The 25008-nt window shown below is 39.6% G+C and overlaps 1 protein-coding gene across 3 annotated transcripts in view; it reads right to left on the minus strand.

Moving 5' to 3' along the window:
- Positions 1-25008, minus strand: part of ANKRD55 (ankyrin repeat domain 55) — a 177506-nt gene that overhangs the window by 36367 nt on the left and 116131 nt on the right. For all 3 annotated transcript variants that reach the window (XM_043590645.1, XM_043590631.1, XM_043590638.1), the window contains exons 4-6: positions 20667-20797; positions 16421-16530; positions 6831-6891 (exon numbers count right to left, since the gene is read on the minus strand). In XM_043590645.1, coding sequence (XP_043446580.1) covers positions 6831-6891; positions 16421-16530; positions 20667-20797 — 302 coding nt within the window. The remainder of the gene's footprint in view (positions 1-6830; positions 6892-16420; positions 16531-20666; positions 20798-25008) is intronic.

Below are 25008 nucleotides of genomic sequence, written 5' to 3' on the forward strand. Positions count from 1 at the left end.
GCGGTCAGTGAGTTCGAGTCCCGCGTCGGGCTCTGGGCTGATGGCTCAGAGCCTGGAGCCTGTTTCCGATTCTGTGCCTCCCTCTCTCTCTGCCCCTCCCCCGTTCATGCTCTGTCTCTCTCTGTCCCAAAAATAAATAAACGTTGAAAAAAAAAAAAAATTTAAAATTCACGTACTATTAATTTCCCAATCACATATGACTACTCCTCACAAAAGTTGTTTCCTGTAGACAAAAAAATAGGAATAAATGCATCAATCATTCCTACTTTTTGTCTATAGGAGACAACAATAACTTTTGTGTACTTTAAAAGATTAAAAAAAAATAGATGGTTGTAAGTACAGGAATGAAAGTCATTTTCTTCAATTTTTATTTTGAAAACATTTTATAATTATAGTTCACAAAGATTAGTAAATTATTTCATTGTCTTTGTTTTAGAGTTTTCTTTTTTTTTTTAATTTTTTAAAGGTTTATTTATTTTGAGAGAGAGAGCATGAGTTGGGGGGAAGGTGCAGAGAGAGAAGGAGACACAGAATCTGAGGCAGGATTCAGGCTCCAAGCTGTCAGCACAGAGCCCAATGCTGGGCTCAAACTCAAAACTGTGAGATGGTTACCTAAGCCAAAGTCAGACAATTAACCCACTGAGCCACCAAGGTGCCTCTAGAATTTTCTAATCTGGATAAGTAGTGCACATCATAATAGCCACAGATTATAACTGATAACTAAAAATAATTACATGTTGGGTTTCAGGACAGTAGGAATGGCTACTAGTGATATTCTTCAAAAACAGTCACTTTTTCCCTTTAATAATGACAAAATGTTTCCAACAAAAATACAAAAACCTTCAGGATGGAAGTTTTTATAATTTAAATGAGGCATTAACACAAGAGAAGCAACAGATTAATTTAAGTCATGGAAATAAAGAGCAAATTCCAACAAGAGCAAACTTATAAAACAAAGCCTTTAGGGGTGCCTGGGTGGCTCAGTCGGTTGGGCTTCCGACTTCAGCCAAGGTCATGATCCTGTGCTTTGTGGGTTCGAGCCCCATATCGGGCTCTGTGCTGACAGCTCAGAGCCTGGAGCCTGCTTCAGATTCTGTGTCTTCCTCTCTGCCCCTCCCCTGCTTGCACTCTGTCTCTCTGTCTCCAAAATTAAACATTAAAAACATTTTTCTTTTTTTTTTTAAATTTTTTCAACGTTTATTTATTTTTGGGACAGAGAGAGACAGAGCATGAACGGGGGAGGGGCAGAGAGAGAGGGAGACACAGAATCGGAAACAGGCTCCAGGCTCTGAGCCATCAGCCCAGAGCCCGATGCGGGGCTCAAACTCCCGGACCGTGAGATGGTGACCTGGCTGAAGTCAGACGCTTAACCGACTGCGCCACCCAGGCGCCCCTAAAAACATTTTTCAAAAGCAAAACAAAACAAAGCCTTGAGAACAGAGACCTAAGTTGTTATATTTATTTTTTCAAATAAACAGAGCATCTACATTCTGCACTAAATTGTGACCTATTAGAGCAGGAATCAAGCCTATATGACACAAGGTAGGTACTTAAATATTTTTGAGCGAATAAAATGATCATTTTCCCATTCTAAGCAGATCACCTTGGGAGGCCTATAATTATTCCACTTGTTGATCAAAATGTTTTTGGGAGGTTTTTTTTTTTTTTGGAATTACCACCATAACAGGGGTTCTATCCATGGATAGGAATCAGGCTTAGATCAGAGAAATAAATTACATCTTTACTGGCATTAACTTCAAATTGAAATTCACCATCTTATTTAAATATGAATATAGGCAACAAGCCACAGTACTGTTAACACAATACCTGTGGCTTGGCCAAAAATACAAATCACAGATACTTTTGTATTGCATTAGTAGTGCAGATATCTCAAAATATGTTTTGTATGTATCCCTAGTACAGTAGTTATTGGTCCTACCACTAAATCTTAATAAATGCATTAACAAGCAAGCTTACATATTACCGTTACAAATTTAATCTTTATAATATTTTGGCAACTTTTTCAATATAATTGGTCTCTTTTGTAATCCTCTATATTTTATTTTATATAATTTCAAACATTTTTCTGAGGAGGGATCCATAGGCTTCACCAGCACACCGGCACACATGAACAAGGACTCCTGGCCTAGAGTCTAGAGTACATTTTTTGAAGATCCTAAATGAAATAAAATCTTATTTTTCTGAGAGTAGATTTTGGAAATAATTAAAAGTCACCTGGAGAGTTAAGTGTGGTAAATAAAATTGGTAACCAAGTTGGGTCAACAAAACAAAGAGAAAGGGCCAATAAAATAAAATATGACTTTCCCTTAAAGTGAATAATTCTCTAATATATACATACATCTATACATAAATATATATTTGGGGTGGGGCTCTACTATGTATAAGTTACTGAGCTAGATCTAGGGATCCAAAAATAAAAAAGACATGGCCTGCCTTTAGACTCTTATGGGGAAGGGGCAAGTGAGGGTTTGTAAATAGCAGTGACTCTACTCTTATTTTTATAAGCAGGTCATTTTCAGAATAAAAATTCTAGAGCATTTAAAAAATTTATTATTTTACCTTTTGCTAACTGTAAAGTAAAGTGATTTCTAGAGTCAGGCACTGTTTTGTTTTTGTTTTTGTTTTTGTTTTATTTTGCCATTATAATGCACAGTTTCTGCTTATGATTATGCCTTAGGAAAGCTGTAAGTGAATTTAGGACTAAGAATTATATCCAAAGGTTCACATCTGTTTTTGCAACTTGGATTTATTTTTTCAGAGTATGGTTATAATGGAAGTTTGGATTGTCAGACCCCTCACAAAAATCTACTTAGACCCAAATTTGCATGCAATGTAGGATCAACAACATTGTATCCTAAATACAATGCAAAACAGTCCTTCTCTGGATAAATGCATGTCGGTTCTCACCCAGATGCCATTAGTTCACAGCCCCTTTTAATGGGGTGCTCTTGTCAAAGCTAAAATGAGAGCAAGAGAGGTTAGATTCCAGGAGTTTAGCAACTTGTTAGCTCCCGGTAACTACATTAGACAGCCTCCCTCTATGCAAAGATTCCTCTGAGGTACAAAAAGACAAAGGCACAAAGGACAATCTGGCCCATTTCACCTTTCCTACAGTGTGAAACTCTGCAGTGTGGATAGCTTCTAAATAAGTCACTTTACAATTAAGCTCTGTGGTTAATGAAACATGAAAAACAAATAGATCATTAGCACAGAACAATTAAACGCAAAGTTAGCATAATGTAGTTATGTCTTGTGGGGTTAGGGAGGGCCTTCTTTAAAAAGACATCAAAAGCAAAAGCAGTAATGAACAAGAATGATCACTTTGATTATGTCATATTTTAAAATTTCTGTACTAGAAAAGAAAACTGTTTAGAACAAACAGTTCTAAAATGAGCAACAGACTATGAAAAACTATTTGCAGTCCAACAGCAAAGGATTACTGTTCAGAATAGAAAATAAACTATGAATCCATATAAAAAATGACAAAGTAACCCAACAGATGAATGGACAAAAGATCTAAACAGGCAAGTCACAAAAGAAGTTATAAAAATGACCATTATACCTATGAAACAGTACTCAATCTCATTAGTTATCAGAGAAATGAAAATTAAGACAACAAGAAAACGTGACAAGCACGCTATTAAACTGCAGGTGGAATGATACGTTGACACAGCCATCTTGGAGAAGCACCAGTCATGTGTATTAAAAATAAAAATGTACACCCTAGTGACCAACAATTATTCTCCCAGAGAAATGATTGTGTAAAATACTCAAGGAGGCTTGTACAAGAATACTCTGGAAGAGTGTTTCTTATGGCGAAAAATTGGAGACAGCCTAAATATACATTCATAGGGAAATAGTAAAATAAAAGAAGTATTTTCCTAGTGTGGAACATCATGAAGCCATTAAAAGGAAAGAGACACACCTATATGTATCAACATGGATAGAGCTCTAAGATATTGTTACATGAAGAAAATAAAGTTGTAGGGGCACCTGGGTGGCCCTGTCGGTAGGACTTCAGCTCAGGTCATGATCTCATGGTTCTTCAGTTCAAGCCCTGCATCAGGCTCTGTGCTGACAGCTCAGAGCCTGGAGCCTGTTTCTGATTCTGTGTCTCCCTCTCCCTCTGCTCCTACCCCACTCACACTCTGTCTCTCTCTCAAAAATAAATAAACATTAAAAAAAAGAAAGAAAGAAAATAAAGTTGTAGAACAATATACAGAGTGTGATACTTTTTATGTTACAGTCCACATTTGTGAATATACAGAAGACATTGGGAAAGATTACCTGGAGGCTAAGATGGTAGGGTGGAAGTAATCAAGGACTTCCTATTGTTACTTGTAATATTTAAATTTTTCAAAAGCAAATGTGTTCATATATTACTTATGCAAGTAAAAACTAAGAATATAAAAAACTGTTTTAAGTCATTGAGCTCAGATCAGGACAGCCGCTAAGGCGATAATCACTTCCCTGATATAAAGTACTATCATATTTTGTTTTACTTGAACAGTTATAGGAGAGAGGTTTTCTTTCTTCCTCTCTCAGTTCTTTAGTTTCAGTTTATAATCTAAATCATCTCTTAATGAAGTTAAATTTCTACTAATTGATTCTTCAATCTTTAATAATTTATTGTGATAAGCTTGTTAATCCTATAGTTATTCTTGGAATATAATTTCATTTGGATTCTGTAGAGGTATGCCTTGCTCTTTCCTCTTGTATTAGAAAACCATAATACTTCAGTAGTAGCATTAACTTACCTTTTCCCTCATTATTTTTTTTTTTTTTGCCTTCCATCTTTTTTCCTTCCTGTTATTTAGCAGATATATGTTATGTGTGCACTTACACTTTGTTATCCCCTCAAACCTAATGGAGACTGATTATGCTTGGAGCTCACTGGCAAAGTGATTTAGGGAGAGGAAGAGTAGGCTACTACTCTTAAAAAGGAGGGAACACTACTTGTTCAGAACACTGAGAAACCAAATGCAGGAAATCTACCAAGGTAATGTTCCTTCCATTTCACAGCTGTCCTTACTTCCCAGTGCTAAAGAGCTTCTAGCCCTTATAAATTTATATGGATTGACCATACTGGCAACAAAACACAGGCAAGCATTAGCAGTTGGCTTACATAGGTTTCAGACATGCTGTGACATGGTCCAAAGAGAAAGCTGCAACACTGGATGTAAGTGTCCTTTATGAGGTCCCTTTTCCCTGCACACAAAAGCCACTGAGTCACAAAGCTGGTGTAACATTGGGAGAAATCTCCTCTGAGAGGTCACTGTGTGTGAGAAGGAACTGGAGGCATTTTAATATTTAGTACACATTATTCAGAAAGTATAACAATTACCACTGTTAGAAGGAGCTGGGTCTACTTTAACTGTCCCCACCAGGCAGAGGCCTCCCAGGGTGGGGAAGAGTACAGAAATAACACTTTGCTTTCAGCTGTTCTTTCAGGATGTTCTTTCAGCTGAAGGCTGGACAGAGGGGGAGGTCTATAAGAGGAGTTAAACTTTAGGGTATGAAGAGGAGTTAAACTTTAGGGTATGAATGACTGATTTTCCCTCCTTTATAAGACGCCCTAGTTTTGGTGAGTGAGGGTAAGAGCTGGAGGTGGGGGAAGTGGTCATCAACTTTCCCAAGCTCTAGATCAGCCGACATAAACTGCACCACTCAAGTTCCCTGCTTTCATACCATAGGCAGAGTGATCAAAGTGTGCTTTCTCATCTCTGGTTCTCATTTTTAAAGCAGAAGTTTAAAACAATGAAATCCTCTCTTAGGATTTTGCTTTAAACCCCTAAAGACACGGAGGGTAAAAGTGGCGTGTGACCACTGAGTCAGGGTGGTGTCCAAACTCAGAACTAGGCTGTGAAGCAGGGGCTTTCTGGTGTGGTCATTAATGCCAACCCAGCAGGGAAGAAGCCTGTAATCAGAAAGTTCAAGAAAGACAAGGGGCCCAGCCTCTGTTAGGGCACTTCCTCCCACACTGTTGTTGCTGGCCACCTGGCTTCCTTGAAAACAGTGTAATTTGGTATTTGGAGGCATATGCACTTTCAATGCTATCAGACTTTCTTAAAGTTATCAGACATTCTTAGTAAAGCACAGCCAAACCAAGCACATATTATATTAAAGAAAAATAAAATGGAAACCAGGTATTTAAATCAGTTTAAAGAAGCTTGTTAAAGAAAACAGGCTGGGTAATGAAAAATCAGTCCTGCTTTTTCAAAGATTTAAGCAGTTAGAATAAGATCCTAAGCTACTCTGGGGCAGCTCTGCCTGGTATCCGACAACACTCCAGCAGGAATTTTGCTTGAGAGTGCTATACTGTCTTCTTGGAAGCCTTATACTGTCTCTGCAACATAAAGGAAACAGCAATTGTGATCACCGGCATTAATAATGTGGCCTCCAGAAACTGGAATTATCATCTATCTGTCATCTTTCACTCAAAGAGAGAAAACTGGCAGCCACAGCTTGCCATTGAAGTTTCTGGGACTCAAAAAGACAGGAAAGAGCAATATTTATTTCTCAATGTCCAGAGGGAAATTACAAAATTTCAGTGGTATGATAAAAGCTTAAGTACTTAATGCAAGAAATTCTTCCCTAGTAGAAGATACCCATACCCATGGTGGGGAAAAATTTCTGCCTGAGGGTTAATAGTAAAGACACAGGCTACCCCCTCAGGGTAGGATCCCCAAAATGTGCTCCATCCCCTCCTTGACCTTTATGATAGGAAGCACTGGTTCAGAAAAGCCCTTCCTGCTGTCCTAAAATGCACAATGGCCAACTGTTCCTTGAGATGTTTAAAGAAGGCTCACCTCATTGTCCTGGTGATTAATCTCGCTGAGATTTGACTGTTGCACCAACACTGTTAGGAGCCTGTGAAGAAAAATGGAAGAAGAGGCTCAAAAGAACAGAATGTGTATGAGAACATAACATTATAAGTACAGTCCACCGAAGGCCTCCAAGTGAAGATGAGCCCTTTCTGTTTATCGAGGGGGAAAGATCCATAGAAAAGAAGACAGTGTGATTGGTAATAAGGCACCTGAGGGGATTCCTCTGTCTCTTCTCGTCCCACCTCCTCTCCATCTTGGTGCTCTGGAGATGGGGACAGGGACAAAGGGAATGGAGAAAGTGAATCTGTAGGCTCATCTTCTTCACCAGACCTGTGTTCTTATGTGTGCACTTTAAGAACTAAATTCCTCTAGGGGTGCCTGGGTGGCTCAGTCTGCCTTCGGCTCAGGTCATGATCTCACAGTTTGTGGGTTTGAGCCCCGCGTCGGGCCCTGTGCTGACAGCTGACAGCTCGGAGCCTGGAGCCTGCTTCAGATTCTGTGTTTCCCTCTCTCTCTGCCACTCCCCCACTCACACTCAGTCTCTCTCTCTCAAAAATGAGTAAATGTTAAAAAAAAAAAAAAGAACTAAATTCCTCTAGCACTTATTCTTCATTCTTTTACATGAACATATGCAGTGGTTTCAAATTGCTTCACCACTTGGTACATGTGTTACACCTTGTAAGTGTATATAGATTATGCTAGGAGACAGCATTTACGACTTTGCTTATTTTTTCGAAAACATGCAAATGTCTAGGCATGAAATGACAGTAATCAGTGTGAAAAAACTATCAGTGATTCTCAAGCTCAAGTTTTTATCTCACTTGGGTCCCACACTTGGTTGACTGAGGTCTACATTGTGGGAGAGAAGCAGTTGATTGTAGTTGGTAGGGACCCAGAATCTGGAGCCAGACCACCTGGGTTCACATCCCAGCCCAGCTACTTGCCAGCTTTATGACTGAAGGCAAGTAACAACCTCTCTGTGCCTAAGCTTCCTCATCTATAAAATGGGGGTAAAAAAAGTGCCTACCTTACAGCTCAGTGTGAGGTTAAATGAGTTAATGCATACAGCACTTATAGCATGACTGGAACACAGCAAGTGTTATTTCTAGAACACTTAACGCTAGAAGTTTTAAACCCTGGCTCAAATCTCAGAATCCCCAGGGGAAATTTTTTAAAACCACAAATACCTGGATTCTGTATTCAGTATTTCTGACTTCGTAGGTCTGGAGAGAATCTCAGCTTTCACAGTTTAAAAGGGTTGCTCGGGAAATTCTGGCAAACAGGTATGAAAACCACTGAGACAGGTACTGAATAAATTAACCAATTGATATTCATTGCTGTGAACTGACTGTGTTCCTCCTGCCCGCAAATTCATTCGGTTCTAACCTCCAGTTCCTCAGAACGTGACTATATTTGGAGATTGAGCCTTTAAAGAGGTAATTAAGTTAAAATGAAGCCATTAGGCCAGGCCCTAATCCAATCTGACTGATGTTCTCAGAAGAAGAGATTAGGGCCCACCAGCAGCATGGATTGCAGAGGAGAGACCATGTAAAAAGGCAGCAAGTGGCTGGCCATCTGCCAACCAAGGACAGAAGCCTCAGAAGAAACCACCTGCTGCTACCTTGCTTGTGAACTTCTACCCTTCAGAAATTCGAAAAAATAAATTTCTGTTGCTTAAGCCATCCATTACGTGGGTATTTTGTTACAGCAGCCCTAGCAAACTAATACAGTCATGAAGATGATAAAGGATTGTCTATGGGGAGACCATTCAGATAATTCAGACAATTTCTGAAGGAAATTCAGAAACTATTTTTGGAAGAATTACTTGAAAAAAATCAAATGGTTTAGCCTTTTCCCCAGTCAGATTTTCATTGTCTTTTATTTTAGATGACATTTAGTCTTGAGTCTTAAATTGCTACCTACAATCCAATAAAAGAAAGTGGGACTGATCATGTTGCATTAGTGGTAAATGTAACACAGAGAGAGCTTAAATAGGGATGCATTTCTGGTTATTTGCTGTGGAGATGAAATAGCCAGGAAGCCTAAGGTTTAAATCTAGTCTTACCTCTTTTGGGGAGCCAGGATAATGCTGTGATTTAATTCTGCCCTCCCTGCTGCATGACCTCTCTGAGCTTCTGTATCCTCACGTTTATCATCGGGATAATAACAGTGGTGGTGTAAAGACTGAATAACATAGTAGGTATAAAGCTCCTAGTACACAGACTTTAAAAGAACAGTGGCACTGAATGCAAGCTTTCTGAATTCTAAAATTTCTCCACCTAGTGGGAAGAGGCTATAATAATTGCATTTTTGGATAACACTTTTTATCTTTGTAACTATATTTCACTACTGGATTTTCCCCTTGTAATTGCTTTAGAAGGCTGGAGGGCAACTGGTGACTTTTCTCTTTACTGGCCATTGCTTAGTCTCTAGGGTTCATTTGGTCTGAGTTGTGGGGAGAGAGTGGGAAAGAAAGGCAAGAGGTCAGCTGTGGTCCAATCTGGTTATCCTCGGCCAACGCTAAGGAGACTGAGATCATACATAGCCAGACAGGATCTTCTGGGACTGCTCCAGAGCAGTGATCACACTGAAGGAAGTCAGGCTTTGACTTGATGGGAATGAGGGAGGGGAGAGCATGACCTCCTGTCACATCCTGGTGGTGGGGGTATTCCAAAGGTCATGGGATGAATCCTGTCTCTGGATATTTTTCTATTTGCCCCTCAAATCCATTTGCTGCCCTGCAATGTCCTGCTCTGAGGTTGACCTGCAATAACTTTATCATCCAACTTCCTTTGCCCTCTGACTGCTTTCTGGGTTTGGCCAGGAGAACTGGCAGGAGAAAGGAGAGAAGCCACTTCCCTTTCCGTCAATGACTTTTCCCCCTTACCAAAGGCCACAGCTCCTGCCTAGTAGGTCCTCTTCTACAGCCAGAACCCTGAAGAGGTTCCAGTAACAGCTCCATTCCTTGATCCTTTTGGCCTAGTGGTGGAATACTTTCTTGCTTTTTTGGGGAAAGTGGAGGTGGGGAATTATGTCACCATCTCTTGCTAGTTAATTTTAAATAGTCTTCCATTAAACTTTGTTCAGTTACCTTTTAATATTCTGTGACCTCCTTATTGTGACCCTGATTGAAACATGCCAACCTATATTGCTTGATTCCATTTGATTCCTAAGTGTCTCAGATTCAATAATCTCCAAAGATGGAAACAAATTTATAGATAAGTATTCTCTCTCTCTCTCTCTCTCTCCCTTTGTGAGAGCAAACGATCTTGCTTTCAGGGCCATCATACATTGCCTTGGTGGTAATTCAGACTGGACTAGAGAGCATGTGTTTGGTTTCAAGCCTGGGGCTTCCATGCTGTTCCACGGTACAGGGGAATCTGCCAGGTGCTTGTCTCACATCTGTCTTAATTACCATAGGATTTGAAGACCCCTTAGTTTTGTTTTCTCAGAGCCCTCGTTCTGTGCTAAGGTAGCTTAGAAGTATTCCTCCCAAGATCCCCAGCCCAGTCTCTTATTAGCACCAGCTCTGTCCTGTTCTCAGCTCTCTAAGAAGCCACACAAAGCCCACCTTATCCCAGGTAGCAGGATACCAGGCACAGAGGCCCAGCAGGAACATTCTCAGATAGGCAGCATGATGAGTGGTAAGACAACAGGTGCTGGGGCCAGATTGCCTCCATTAGAATCCCTGCTCCATTACCAACCAGCCAGTAACCCTACACAGGCTGTAAAACTCTCAGTACCCATATTTTCTTATCTGTGAAATATAAATGATATTAACACCTTCTTCTTAAAGATCTGTTGTGATTTTAAATGACTCAGTGCATATGAAACACTTAGAATGACATTTACATGCCAATGAATATTCTGTATAATTTAATAAAGTTTTTAAAAGCTCTTGCTCTTTATATTTTGGGATCCCCTGATCTCAAAGATCAGGGAGAGATCAGCTAGATGTATACTGGGGGGTACCTTGTTTCTGTGGGCTTTATTTTGCTGACCCCTTGGACTCACAGCCCTGTATCAGTCCAGCACAGTGATGGTTGGGGAAAAGGGTCCCTAAGCCACCTGTCTGCCCTCCTGTTCCTGAAGCTGCTGATGTGAGAGTATCCTGAAGTATATCATCCCCCCACAGGTTAGAATGCATCACCTGGTAATGCGAGAACAGGACCCCAAAGAAATAATTTCCTTCCTCCCTCTATCTGTCATCAAAAGTCATGAAAAGAGGCAGAGCTGCTGGCACTCTGGCAGGGAAAAAAAAAAAGAATCTGCCAGTAACCATGGAGACCATGAAAAAGACCTCCAGAGAGCCCTGTGGCTGCTTTCAGAGGAAATCTCTGTTTGCCTTCCAATGCTTGCATGTGTAGCGTTGTACAAACACAACTCCTTTCTCTTTGGAGCTTCCTCTTAATGATCATGCCCCCTCTTTCACACTGGCGCCCTCTGAATGTCCTAGAAGCAAGAAAAGCCCTAGGGAGCTGAAAGGGAGAAAACTTGGACCTGCTGAGGAGCTCAGGGTTCAAAGCAGGAGAGGGACTCGTGAGATGAAACCTGTGTTTCTTTGCTTTTGTCCATCCAACTTGCTATCGTATTCATGATTATAAATCCCTTATTCTTGCATCAGCTTAAATCCCCACTGAGCTGCAGCTTAGCTAAGGCTGTACATTGGAACTGGCTGGTTTGTTCATGAGTTGTTTGCATCACAGAACCTTGCTGGAGGGCTAATTGAGGTGTCCCCTTGGCTTGTTTACAAGCAGCTACAATTTGAGGCTTCATTCTAAATAACCTCTAGTTGAGCACTGAGTGGAAGGAGCATGCTTAGATTTGGAAATCTAAGTATTAGTAGATTTTAAAGTGAGTATGAATACCTGAGTACAAGGACATAATGTGGCCCATATATATGTTTAGGATTAGGGGACAAATAGAGATGAATGTACACTAACAAAGGTAAGGAAGGGAGTTTCAGGGAAGCTGAATGGTTGAATTTGATGCTCATTGGATTCTAAAGTCTAGAAATGCTCTTATAGGGGCCAAGGGCAGGCCACCCTAAGATGGGCCACTTTGGCACGGACATTACTTTGAGTTAAAAGCAATCAAAACCCAGTTGATTCAGGGGTGCCTGGGTGGCTCATTTGGTTAAGCATCTGACTTCAGCTCAGGTCATTTTCTCAATATTTGTGGGTTTGAGCCCCACATCTGAGCCTGCTTCAGATCCTGTCTCTCTCTCTCTGCCCCTCCCCTGTTCATGCTCTGTCTCTCTCAAACATAAACATTAAAAAAAAAAAATTAAAAAACAAAAGCCAGTAGATTCAGAGAACACTCTTTAGCTCCCCCTCAATTGCTTGCCTGTACCAGAAAGAGAGCTATTAATAGAGATTCCCTTTCACTTAACAAACTTACCTGCCTAATAGGGCAATCTTTGTTTTCCAAACATTTCCTCTTAACTTCCTCCTAATGGAATTCTCCCCTTTGTATCCTCAGACCCCAACACCTCTCCTTAGCTCTTCTATATTCCCTTAGTCAGTTGCCTGTCTTTGGAATTTCCATGTCTGTGTGGATTCCCTGTACATAGGCTACTAAATTTGACTTTTTTTTCTGTTAATCTGTCTCATGTCAGTTTGATTCTTAGTCCAGTTAGAAGGATCTTGAAGGATGGAAAAAATTCTTCCTCCCCAACACACCTGTATGTGAACATATGTTTTGTGGACCTGTGTGTGCTAAGGTGAAGAAGGCTGGAGTGAGAGCTGGTGGGGTGGCAGCAGCAGGGATTCATTCTTTAGCACTGATCTATGGTATTTCTTTATTTCTGTCTATCTCCTATTGTGATTATAACCCCATCATCACCATCATCAATACTTACCGAACACTGACAATGGACAGTGGTCAGTGTTTTTTTACATATTTTCTCATTTATTTCTGCCGATTTACCATGAAATAAATACTGTATTATTCCTACTTTCTAGGAAAGAAAGGTAGCTGAGTCTTGACAAGTTAACTTTGTCCAAGTTAATGTGGTTACTAAGAGATGGACCAGATTCAAACCTGGTCAGTCTGACTCCAGAGCTGGCAGTCCTAACCATCCTTTACCTCAATCCAAAAGGGATATTAGGTGGTTTTTAGATACATATAGTAAAACAAGATTACAAGTGAAGAAACTGGTCCAAGAGAAAATAAGGGCAGGGTAAATAAGATGCAGTTATGGTCCTACACGTGTGCCAGAGGTGGGACACAAACTGGGGTTTGGGTTTTTTAAACATACAGAGAGAAATCATAGGTCACAGGGTCCACAGAGTAAAAATAAATAATTTATCAGGAGAAACACAGCAATTCTTCCTTTAGTAGAATTTGTGTGTGGTTTCTCATTTTTTAGATGCTGTAACAAAGTATTTCCTGACAATGAAACAATAAGGAGTTTTGTAAAGCTTCTTAGGGTAGGGCTTAATGACAGACTGTGGCCATTAAAGTACATCCTACAGGGTCCACAGTAGTGGATCCTAGGAACAGAGTAGGCACACGGGCAGGTTACTTAGCCTCACACATGCACTAGGCAATTAATTATCTTCTTAGTGCCTCAGCTTTCTTATCCATAAAATGGGGAGAGAAATATTACTATCACATAAAGGTGTGGTCAAGATTAGATGAGATAGTACATGGAAAGCACTCAGAACTTTGCTCAGAACACGGTAAATAATCAGTGCTATTTGTCTTTCTTTTCCTCATCATTGTAAATGCAGACCTATAGGCTTCAGTGGTTAGCCAAATGGGCTTACAGTTGTGTCCACTTAGGAAAATTAAGCGAACAGGTTTGCATGGCCTAATGGAAGGTCGCTCCTGCATTATGGTTGTAGGATTAGGAAGTACCCACAAGCCAGACTATATATATATATATTTATTTTTTTCAGAAAGCAATTATGACTTCATGCTGATACATAAACAAATGGATGATAGAAGGCCAACTTTTGTGCCATAGGACATCGCTTGGCTACTTTCTGCTTGAAACACTGAATGCAGATGCTATCAAACACTGCCATGGTCATAAAATTTCTCATAAACCAATGATAAAATATCTAATTTTAAGCAATGTAATGCCATAGGGAGTTTTTTAAGGCAAGCTAGTTTCTAAATGTTCTCTAGGTAACAAAGCCAGTTGCTTTGCTATATGGGTTGTTAAGGTTTCACACGATTCATTTTTGGAGAACATTTACCAGAAATGATGATTTTGGTTTTGGAATAGTTAATCTTAATCTTTGGGTTTTCATAGTTGCCACAACTAGTATTATCATAAATAAAGGAGAATTTTATCTTCCAGAATCAGCTAAATGTCCATTTAGGACAATAAAACCATATCATCAGCACACAGAAGGATGTTTATTTTTCTGGCTTTAGCTTTTCTAAAGGTGGTGGCTGGGTCACTAGGTATAATTTCAAGAAAAGGGGAAACCACAACTCTGTGTTATCTCAGTTATAGTGATGTAATGTAGATCCTACAGAGTCTAGGGACACTGCTGGGCATAATATGAAATAGACTACTATGTCCACAAAAGAGGAAATACAGTTGGATTGGTTTTTAATTTATTACTGTAGTGATTTGAAATGATGAGCCTGATCAATTGGCCAAATTAACATCAAGCATGCTTTTGACTGAGAAGTCTTAGTTCACCCCTCAGGTGCAATGGCCTGATGACAGAGACAGCTTTTCAGCAAAATTCACGAACCCTTTTCTTAGGTTGGAGTCATGGTTGGGAGGTGGATTCTATATTCCCAAGTACTCCTCAAACACAGGGTGGTACATGACCAGTGTGGTAAATGACTAGTCCTTATTAAAAGAATGTGAGCAGAAGTGAATTGAATCAAAAGCTGAGATTTTAAAGAAATAAGGTGGGGAGACTTCTTCATACTACCCTCTCCCCATCCCCAGACTGAACAAAGAGAAGCCACAAGATGGAAGAAACTTAGGTCTCTGAGTTACCATATGGAGGGGAGCCACCCTCCAATCCAGGAACACCTAACTGGGACAAAGCTTTTATTGTGTTAAAAAACTGAAGCTTTGGGTTTTATTTGTTACAAAAGTTATAATCACCATAACAAAAGCCGGTATTTACCTTCTAGAATCAGGCAGATTTTGAAATGACCACTCAATGAGGCTGGTAAACCAAGTAGAGTAAATCAAGGTAGAATAGTCTTAAAGGTACATTTTAAACATATATTTGGAACATTATTCTTGTGATAACAGTATGATTTTGTGACTAAATATTTTTGTGGGTTGTCTAGAAAAGTCATTCTTTCTTTATCCCAATTCATCAAAAGGGAGTCATCTCTTTATAATGTCTATTGATTGTTAGCTCTGAGCTTGCTGTTTCTTCTCTAAACTTCCTTGTTTTGTTGGGCTTTGAGTAAATCCTAGTTTTCTATTATTCCTGGATATAATCCAATGATAATAAGAGGCAATGCTCGGTTGGGAATAGTTCTGGAATTTCCCAAACCCTTTTGGTGTAAAACAGAATGAAATGAAGAAATCCTGTTACCTCTCAACCTGGAAGAGGCCTTGGTCTCATGAACCCCCACAGAGCCCCTCATGTTAGTTCTGAATTCAGGGTCTAGAGGATGAGGCTCCCAGATGATGAGGCACCCCCTGTGGTGCTGGCCTGTGCCTAGCTCTGGGGAATGCTAAATTCCTGTCAGAGGCATGTTCTGTGCTACAGAGGTTAAGGAAGTGCCCAGAATGTTGCTGATACCACACTGGGAAATGCTATTATTGGCTGCTCCAAGAGGCTTTCAAAAGATTGGACACCAAGGACTTTTAGACACAGAGGATTGGGGAAGCTACACTTGGTCTGGACAAAACTTTTTCCTTTGTTGCTCAATTGTCTTACAAAAATGTGACCTTCTTGATCATCCAACTTATTTGTGTATATTTCTTCACACAGCTCCCAGAAGCTCACAGGCCTGGTTTTCCTTCTAACCCACTGGTTCCCCTGTCTCTCTCCTTTACTGAGTCCCTTGCCTCCTTCCAACCCATAAATGTTGGCGTGACTCTGACTTGAGACATTAATCTTTCTGCCCAGTCAGTGCTCTTCCACTCCCCTCCCCACTATTTGAAATTATCCTATTTATTTTAAAATTTCTCTATTTATTTGTTTACTAGAGTGCTGCTTAGCTCCTTCAGTAGAATGTAACCTCTGTGAGGTCAGAGACGCTGTTGTGCTTACTGGCAACCACTGGGGCCTAGAGGAGCACTTGGTCCATGATAAGCACTCGACAGTGACTGAATCAATAAATGACTAATTGAATGGATGAATATGTGAATTCAGATGATGAAAAATAGCATTTCTTAAATCAGAGTGTAGGAGAAAGGGTTTCTCTTTTTAATTTATTAAACAGGAGAGGAATGAGATTAGAGTTTAAGATTCTTCCAGGATATTTTGATTCACTGAGATGAGGTCCTATCTGCTGCAATGTAAAAAAAAATGGATGGGCTTTTTCTTTATTCACCTCAGAGGGTTAATTAGGTGACCTTCTAATCCAAGTTAAGTCTCTCCAAATGTGAGGATTGTGTGAACCTGGCTACTTACCTCACATCGGGCTCAGCAGTGGCAGCATGCAGTGGCAGACGGCCATTTTTATCCGGGATATTGTGCTTGGCACCATTCCTGAGCAGACTCACACAACCTTCTAGCCAACCCTGAAATATAAGAGCAACTATGTCATTATATAACAGCCTGGTATAACAGACCAACAAACTCTCTCCAGTTTTCTTTCTCTTTTTTCTTTGGTGTGGCTATAAATCTGTTTTGTTTGATTTGAAGTGGTTAAGGATCACAACCTCAACTTCAGCGGAAAGCTGCAGACCTTGACATATGGGTTCCTGAGTATTCTGGAGGACCTTTACCCTGTCGGGTATAGATGGATTCCTAGACTCTCTCTTCTGTCTCCCATTCCCCATTTCTTACTTGCTGATATTCCACTTTTATACGCAGTTCCTAGGGATCAATATGGCATGTGGTAGTTCTAACCTCGCATTCTGTAGGCTTAGCTTCAAATCATGCTTGTCAGTGTCCTGACGTGGGTGCCATGGTCCAATTCCAAAAACTGTACTCCTATATCATTCTTGAGTCCCAGCCTCCACTCTGTGCCTCAGTTTATCTATATCTGATAAACAGGCTTTGGTCCTCTTTTCCAAGTTCTCTTTCTAGTAACCACAAGGATAATATTTTTCTTATTCTAGTCAGTCTCCCTCCCAATGTCTAGAATCCTAGTCTAAGCCATAATCCAATGGCTGGGACCCTGCCATCTTGTTGACTGATATGTCTGATGCTGAATATGGGGGTATCACCAGGACCCTCTAAGGGTTCCCTGTTGCTGGGCTTCACCCACTATGAATTCCCTAAGAAACTTTGTGTGAACTCCCTGCTGTCCACTAATTCTCCAGATTGAGAGTGGCATTGCTACATCTCATGCTTGTCCCCTTCTTGGTTAGCACTTACAGCTGGGTCATTTCCCCACTATCTCTCATTTCAAAGGGCAGATGTAATCACAGGCTAGTCCTCCCTCCCTTTCTGTTCTCTGCTCCTTTAAGTAACTGACCCAGCCCTACTGATAACCAAGTTTGGCCAAGCAGAATGCTTCCTACATTCATCCAGAACCATTGGGGTTACTCCTTCAGTTATAATTAGATATATAAGTAGATGAAACAATTATTACAAAGAATAATATATATGATAACTCTCTGTCCTGCCTTCATTCCTTTATAGCTAAACTTCAAGACTACCCCATCAGAAGAGAAAAATGACTGAAGATTTCCTCTCACAATACTGGAAGCAATGGGGGGCTCCTGGGTGGCTCAGTCAGTTAAGTGTCCAGCTTCAGCTCAGGTCATGATCTCACCGTTTGTGAATTCAAGCCCTGTGTTGGGCTCTGTGCTGACAGCTCTGAGCCTGAAGCCTGCTTTGGATTCTGTGTCTCCCTTCTCTGTTTGCCCCTCCCTCAATCACACTCCGTCTCTTTCTCTCAAAAATGAATACACATTAAAAAATAAAAAATAAAAAAATACTGAAAGCAATGAAAATCAAAATGTTACTAAATGAATGGAGAAGAAAGATAATAAGAAAAGAACTTTTTGGTTCTGGAAAGTCTGGAAAAAATCTTTTAATAAAAGCACATTTGTAGGTTATAATATTGAATATGGTTTTGAATTGACCAATAATATATAAGTCTTAAGTAGAAGCAAATGTTTTTCAGTCTTAAGTTATAATTTACTAATGTATTAAATCTGGTTTTAGTTTCTAATGTCCAAGTCATCAAGATCTCTGATTAAAAGGAAAAAATATGACAAAGAAACCCGAAAGAAAGGCATGCTGAACAAATTTTAGAGTTGCCTAAGTTTTACACTTATTGAAAAACAAATCTCCTGATGGGGGAGGGTTTGAAACATTTTTATCATCTTGCAACATTTCCTGGAACTATGTGTATGTGGTTTTCTTTTTTCTTCAGAAAAGAAATCAGAAAAATCACTGAATACACTTGAAACCAGTGGTCACTATTCAGAATCAACAAGTACATTTTTTTATTTACTATGTGCTGGATGATTCCACATGTGTTTCTCCTTCAATTGTGATAAGTGTAGGATATTATTTCCACTATATTTTACAAATGAGGAAGGAGACACCAAATGGTGAGATGATGTGTCTAAGGTTACACATCCATGGTAAGTGTATGTGTATACTGAGTTTGGAGCTGTGATGGACACTAAGTTGCTGAGTACGCCCTTTGCCAAGTTTCTCTTCAATACTTGAATTCAAACATTGCCAGAAGGGGTTGGTGGGCTCCACAGTGCAATCCCCAGGACCACCCACCCCCTTCTCAGGGAACCTCATAAGGAATAGGGAGGGGTCCTTGCTTGGGTTGCCACAAAGAAGTGGGGGCATCAATAAGAGGGTGATGCCACATGCTGTCATGCAAGCATACTTCCTTCATGTAGTTCCTTTGAATGCATTCCTAGAAACACTTGTCTGCAAAGGTGGCACCTCTCTAGGCTCACTATTCACTGTGATCTACAGGATACTTGCTGTAAAAATCCATAGCAGGAGCAATTATTAAGACATGTGCAAAAGGGAAGGGGCCTGGGAGGGCATTCCTGTGTCTCTCAGAGATATGACACTTCACCTACTAGTCATAGACCAATGTTTTTCAAACTTGGGTGGGTATAAAAATTGCCCAGGAGGTTTGTCTGCATAGACATCTCCTTCCCATCCACTACCCTGTCTGCTCCCAGTGTGTGACTCAGGAGGGCTAGTGTGTATTCCTGGAAAGTACATTTGAAACAAGTATTCCAACACTTCAAAAAAATTCTTTCCAGTTTAAATCTAAGTCCTAGAGAAAGAGGGCGTGCAAATAGAAAAAGGAAAAGTAGTTGCTAAAAAAAAAAAATCTCTGTGATAATTGGGCAATGCCTCATGCAATCTATGTTAGATTGTGGCAGGAAGGTGTGGTATTTGGGAAAGGGAAGAGTCCTATTTCAGCAAGGCAGTTTCAGGACACTGTGGGGCTTGCCCAGGATGAATCCACCACTGTCAGTGGGCAGCAAGAGCAAATCCAAGAATCTGCTTTGGCTGCAACAGTAGTTATGGTGAAGATTTCTGGGAGCCTCATTAGAGGTGAAGGAGAATGATGACCCACATGTGGCACTAAGAAGAACTTGCTTGACATAGACTCAAAGTAGCTCTGGGGTTTCCTAGAAGGAATTCAGGGAGGATTTGAAAAGAGAGGGGCTTGAACGTTTTCAGTAAGGCTTACCAAGCTTACCCAATGTTGGGAAATGCTAAACTGAAATCTCTTGATGAGGACTGGCTCTATACAATTTTTATTTATTTGTTTGTTTGTTTGTTTGTTTGTTTATTTAGAGAGACAGAGAGGAGGTAGGGGGAGGGGCACAGAGAGAGGGAGAGAGAGGATCCCAAGCAGCCTCAATGCTGTCAGCACAGAGTCTGACACAGGGCTTTAACTCACAAACCATGAGAACATGACCTGAGCTGAAATCAAGAGTCAGACGCTTAACCGACTGAGCCACCCAGGTGCCCCAACAATTTTTAAATTGAGTACTGATTGTGGGTTGAGTCCTATGCTTGATATTGCCCCTGAATAGTCTGGTATTTCTCCCCTACTCCTACCCCCGACATTTCCCAGCATTCCCCATATTTCTCATCCTCTAGCTTCCACTTAGCTGATCCTACCCCACAATGTGACCTGCAGCTTCAAATGCTACCACCCACTCAGGGTATTAATGGAGTGGGTTCTTAAAAAGAGTACCAAGTAAGTCCAGAAATGCTGCAAGGCAAATTCTGATGTTAAAATGGAAAATAATATTTTTCTTTTAAAAAAATGTTTACTTATTTTGAGAGAGATGGGGGGAGAAAGAATGGGGGAAGGGGCAGAGAGAGAGGGGAGAGAGAATCCCAAGCAGACTCTGCACTGTCAGCGTGAAGCCAGATGTGGGGCTTGATCCCACGAACTGTGAGATCTTGACCTGAGCTGAAATCAAGAGTCAGATGCCCAACTGACTGGGCCATCCAGGTACCTCAATAATATTTTTCTAAAGGCAAAATCATCTCTATCTTAGAATATTGTTAGGAAGATCCAAAATGTCTTAGATCCACAAAAATAGCTCTTAGTAGTGCTATAAGTGTCAGAGATGATTGGAGCAAAGCTTCAAGTTTTATTTCCATTAGCATAAGTCCAAGAATACTTTTCTGCAAGGGGACACCATGACAACACACTAAGCCCTCCCCACTCCTTGACAGACACCACAGACATAATCAGTACCAGATAGGTTGCCAGGCATAGACTTGTGCGGCCATAAGCATCCTGCATGTTAATATTGGCCCCCATCTTCAACAACAGCTTCACTGTGTCCACTTGACGTCCAGAAACTGCATGCATCAAGGGTGTACATCCTGGAATGAGACATTTCAACAGTCTTTATAAAAATATTTGACTTCTGAAATTTATTAGCAGGCTTTATTTGCCTGTTCACTTATTATGCTCTTTGCAAATAAAGGAACTGGCCACAACACAAATTCAGCCGTTGAACTATATGAGACTGAAGAGAAATGAAGATGATTGTTGCTACATTTATGTAAACTATGTATTTTCTTTCTGGCTGTATTAAATCTTCTGTAATTTTGCAGTAATTCATTGATTAAAACAATTTGTGCCAATGATTAAAAAATCCTCATTACTACCATGAGAATCAACACCATTTAGGACATGACAGGTTTTTCCTAACCTGGTTTGAACAATGTAGAATCTGGAAGTGTCTGGAAGGCAACTCTAGCCAGGCGGACAGGTGCAGCATATTTTTATTAGAGATGGTAGATGATAAAGGGCAGTGATGGTTGCCTAGCCTTGGGTTACACACATTCTTAAGAAAAGGGTCCACCTTTATTGAAACACTTCTCTGTTTTGGGTAGTAATATAGGCCAAGGCATCTGGTTCTTTGTGGGTTTTCTTTCTGAAGAAAAACAGATGAAATTACACATTCTGATTAACTCGTAGACCTGTTGGAACAAGCCAGCCTGGTGAGGCAGAATCCAGGTGCTTCACACTCTTCAGGTGAAGAAATCAAACCTCCGACACAATTCTTTGCCAAGCTGAGACTTGTTTACATGCTTTTCATTGATAACATATTCTTAGAGTGCGCTGCAAGGTACTCGAAATGGACAAATTGTGGGGCTGCTGTTCTCATTGCAAGATTACAGCTGGCAACCCAGTTTCTCTACAAATCTCTCCTTTCTAATACTCGTTGGGTAAAAGCAGCAATGAAGCACTATGTCTTGAATAGTGGCAACAGTTCCTTCTTTATTTCTTCCTCTCTCTCTTCTCTCCTTCCTTCCCTCCTTCCATCTCTCCCTCCCTCCCTCCCTCCCTCTTTCTTTCTTTGTTTTCGAGGGTGTTGAATTGCTCTAGCACCGTTTGTTGAAAAGGCTTTCTTTCACTGAATTACATTTGCACCTTTGTCAGAGATCAGTTGAGTATATTTGTGTGAGTCTATTTCTGAATTCTTTGTTCTTTTCCATTAATCTATGTCTGTCCCTCAGCCGTTACCACATAGTCTTGATTTCTGTAGCCACATAATAGGTCTTGAATTTTGGAAGACTGATTCCTCCCAGTTTATTCTTTTTTTTTTTTTTTAACATTTTTAATTCCAGTTAGTTAACATACAGTATATTAGTTTCAGGTGTACGATATAGTGATTCAACACTTCTGTATACGACCTGGTGCTCATCATGAGGAGTGCACTCTTTAATCTCCATCTCCAGAATTGTGTGATGCCCCCAACTATGCTTTCTTTTTCAAGATTGCTTTGGTTATATAGGGTCTTTTGTGGTTCCATACAAATTTTACAGTTGTTTGTTCTAGTTCTCTGAAAAATGCTGTTGGTGTTTTGATAGGGATTGCATTAAATGTGTCAATTGAATAGTTAATAGTTATGCAATTTAAATGTTAATAGTATGGACATTTAACAATGTTTGTTCTTCTAGTCCATGAGCATGGAATGTCTTTCCAATTCTTTGTGTCATCTTTAATTTCTTTCATCAGTGTTTTATAATTTTCAGAGTATAGGTCTTTCACCTCTTTGGTTAGGTTTATTCCTAGGTATTTTATGGTTTTTGATGCAATTGTAAGTAGGATTGCTATCTTAATTTCTCTTTCTGCTGTTCATTATTGTCGTAGAGAAATTCAATAGACTTCTGCACATTGATTTTGTATCCTGTGACTTTACTGAATCATGTATCAGTTCTAGAAGTTTTTTGGTGGAGTCTATTGGGTTTTCTCTCTATATATAGTATTGCATCATCTGCAAATAATAAAAGTTTTACTTCTTCCTTACTGATTTGGATACCTTACTTCTTTTACTCTTCTGATCATTGTAGCTGGGACTTCCAGTAGTATGTTGAATAGAAGTGGTGAGAATGGACATCCTTGTCTTATTCCTAACCTTAGGGGAAAAGGTCTCAGTTTTCCCCCATTGAGGACAATGTTAGCTGTGGGTTTTTCACAGATGGCTTCATTATGTTGAGGTATGTTCCCTCTAAACCTACTTTGTTGAGGGTTTTTATCATGAATGGGTATTGTACTTTGTCAAATGCTTTTCCTGAATCTTACTGAAATGATCATATGGTTCTTATTCTTTCTCTTATGGATGTGATGTGTCATGTTGATTAATTTGTGAATATTGAACCATCCTTGCAACCCAGGAATAAATCTACTTGATTGTGGATGATTTTTTTTAACGTATTATTGAATTAGGTTTGCTAGTATTTTATTAAAGATTTTTGCATCTATGTTCATAAGGGATACTGGCCTGTAGTTCTCTTTTTTTTAATGGTGTCTTTATCCAGTTTTGGTATCAGTATAATGCTGGCTTCATAGAATTAATTTAGAAGTTTTCTTTCCTTTACTATTTTTGGGAACAGTTTGAGAAGAATAGGTATTAACTTTTCTTTAAATGTTTGGTAAAATTTGCCTGTGAAGCCCTCTGGTCCTAGATATTTGTTTGTTGGGAGTTTTTTGATTACTGATTCCATTTCTTTGCTTGTTATTGGTTTGGTCAAATTTTCTGTTTCTTTATGTTATAGTTTTGGTAGTTTATATGTTTCTAGGAATTTATCTATTTCTTCTGTGTTGTTCAAATTGTTGGCATATAGTTTTTCATAATATTCTCTTACAATTGTTTGTATTTCTGAGGTGTTTGTTGTTATTTCTCCTCTCTCATTTATTATTTTACTTGACTATTTTCACATTCTTTCTTGGTAAGTCTAGTTAGAGGTTTATCAATTTATTTATTTATTTATTTTTCAAAGAATCAGTTCCTGGTTTTACTGATTTGTTCTATTTTTTTTTTTTTTTTTAGTTTCTATATCATTTATTTCTTCTCTGATCTTTATTATTATCCTCTCCTTCCTTCTAGTGGCTTTAGGTTTTGTTTATTATTCTTTTTCTAGCTCCCTTTGATGTAGGGCGAGGTTGTTTACTTGAGATTTTTCTTGCTTCTTGAGGTAGACCTGTGTTGCTACTTATAGCAACCATTTTTGCTGCATCCCAAAGGCTTTGGACCACTGTGTTTTAATTTTCATTTGTTTCCATGTACTGTTTAATTCCTTCTTATATTTCCTGGTTGACCCATTCATTGTTTAATAGCATGTTATTAAAAAAAATAGCATGTTATTTAACTGCCATGTATTTCTGGTCCTTCCAGATTTTTTCTAGTGGTTGATTTCTAGTTTCATAGCATTGGGGTCAGAAAAGACATATGGTATGACTTTGATTTTCTTGAATTTGTTAAGACTTGTTTTTTGGCCTAATATGTGATCTTTTCTGGAGAATGTTACATGTACACTTAAAAAGAATGGGTATTCTGCTGTTTTAGAATGTAATGTTCTAAATATATCTGTTAAATCCATCTGGTCCAGTGTGTCATTCAAAGCCATTATTTCCTATTTTCTGTTTAGATGATGTGTCCATTGATGTAAGTGGGGTTAACATACCCTAGTATTATTGTATTATTATCAATTAGTTCCTTTCTGTTTGTTAGTAACTGTCTTACGTATTTGGTTGCTCCTATGTTGGGTGTGTAAATACTTATAATTGTTTCATCTTCTTGTTGGCTTGTCCCTTTTATTATTATATAGTGTCCTTTATCTGTTGTTACAGTTATTTATTTATTTATTTAATATTTATTTTTGAGAGGCAGAGAGAGACAGTGTGTGAGTGGGGGAGCAGCAGAGAGAGAAGGAGACACAGAATCCGAAGCAGGCTCTAGGCCCTGAGCTGTCAGCACAGAGCCCAATCTGGGGTTCGAACCCATGAGTTGTGAGATCATGTCCTGAGCAGAAGTTGGACGCTTAACTGACTGAGACACTCAGATGCCCGCAATCGTTGTTTTAAGGTCTAGTTTGTCTGATATATGTACTGCTACTTTGGCTTTCTTTTCACATCTATTTGCATGATAGATGTTTCTCCATCCCCTCATTTTTCACTCTGCAGGTGTCTTTAGGTCGGAAAAGCGTCTCTTGTAGGCAACATATAGATGGGTCTTGTGTGGTTTTTTATCCATTCTATTGCCCTATGTCTTTTGATTGCAGTGTTTAGTCCATTTACATTC

Source organism: Prionailurus bengalensis, chromosome A1, assembly GCF_016509475.1.
Source record: "Prionailurus bengalensis isolate Pbe53 chromosome A1, Fcat_Pben_1.1_paternal_pri, whole genome shotgun sequence".
NCBI classification, from domain to species: domain Eukaryota; kingdom Metazoa; phylum Chordata; class Mammalia; order Carnivora; family Felidae; genus Prionailurus; species Prionailurus bengalensis.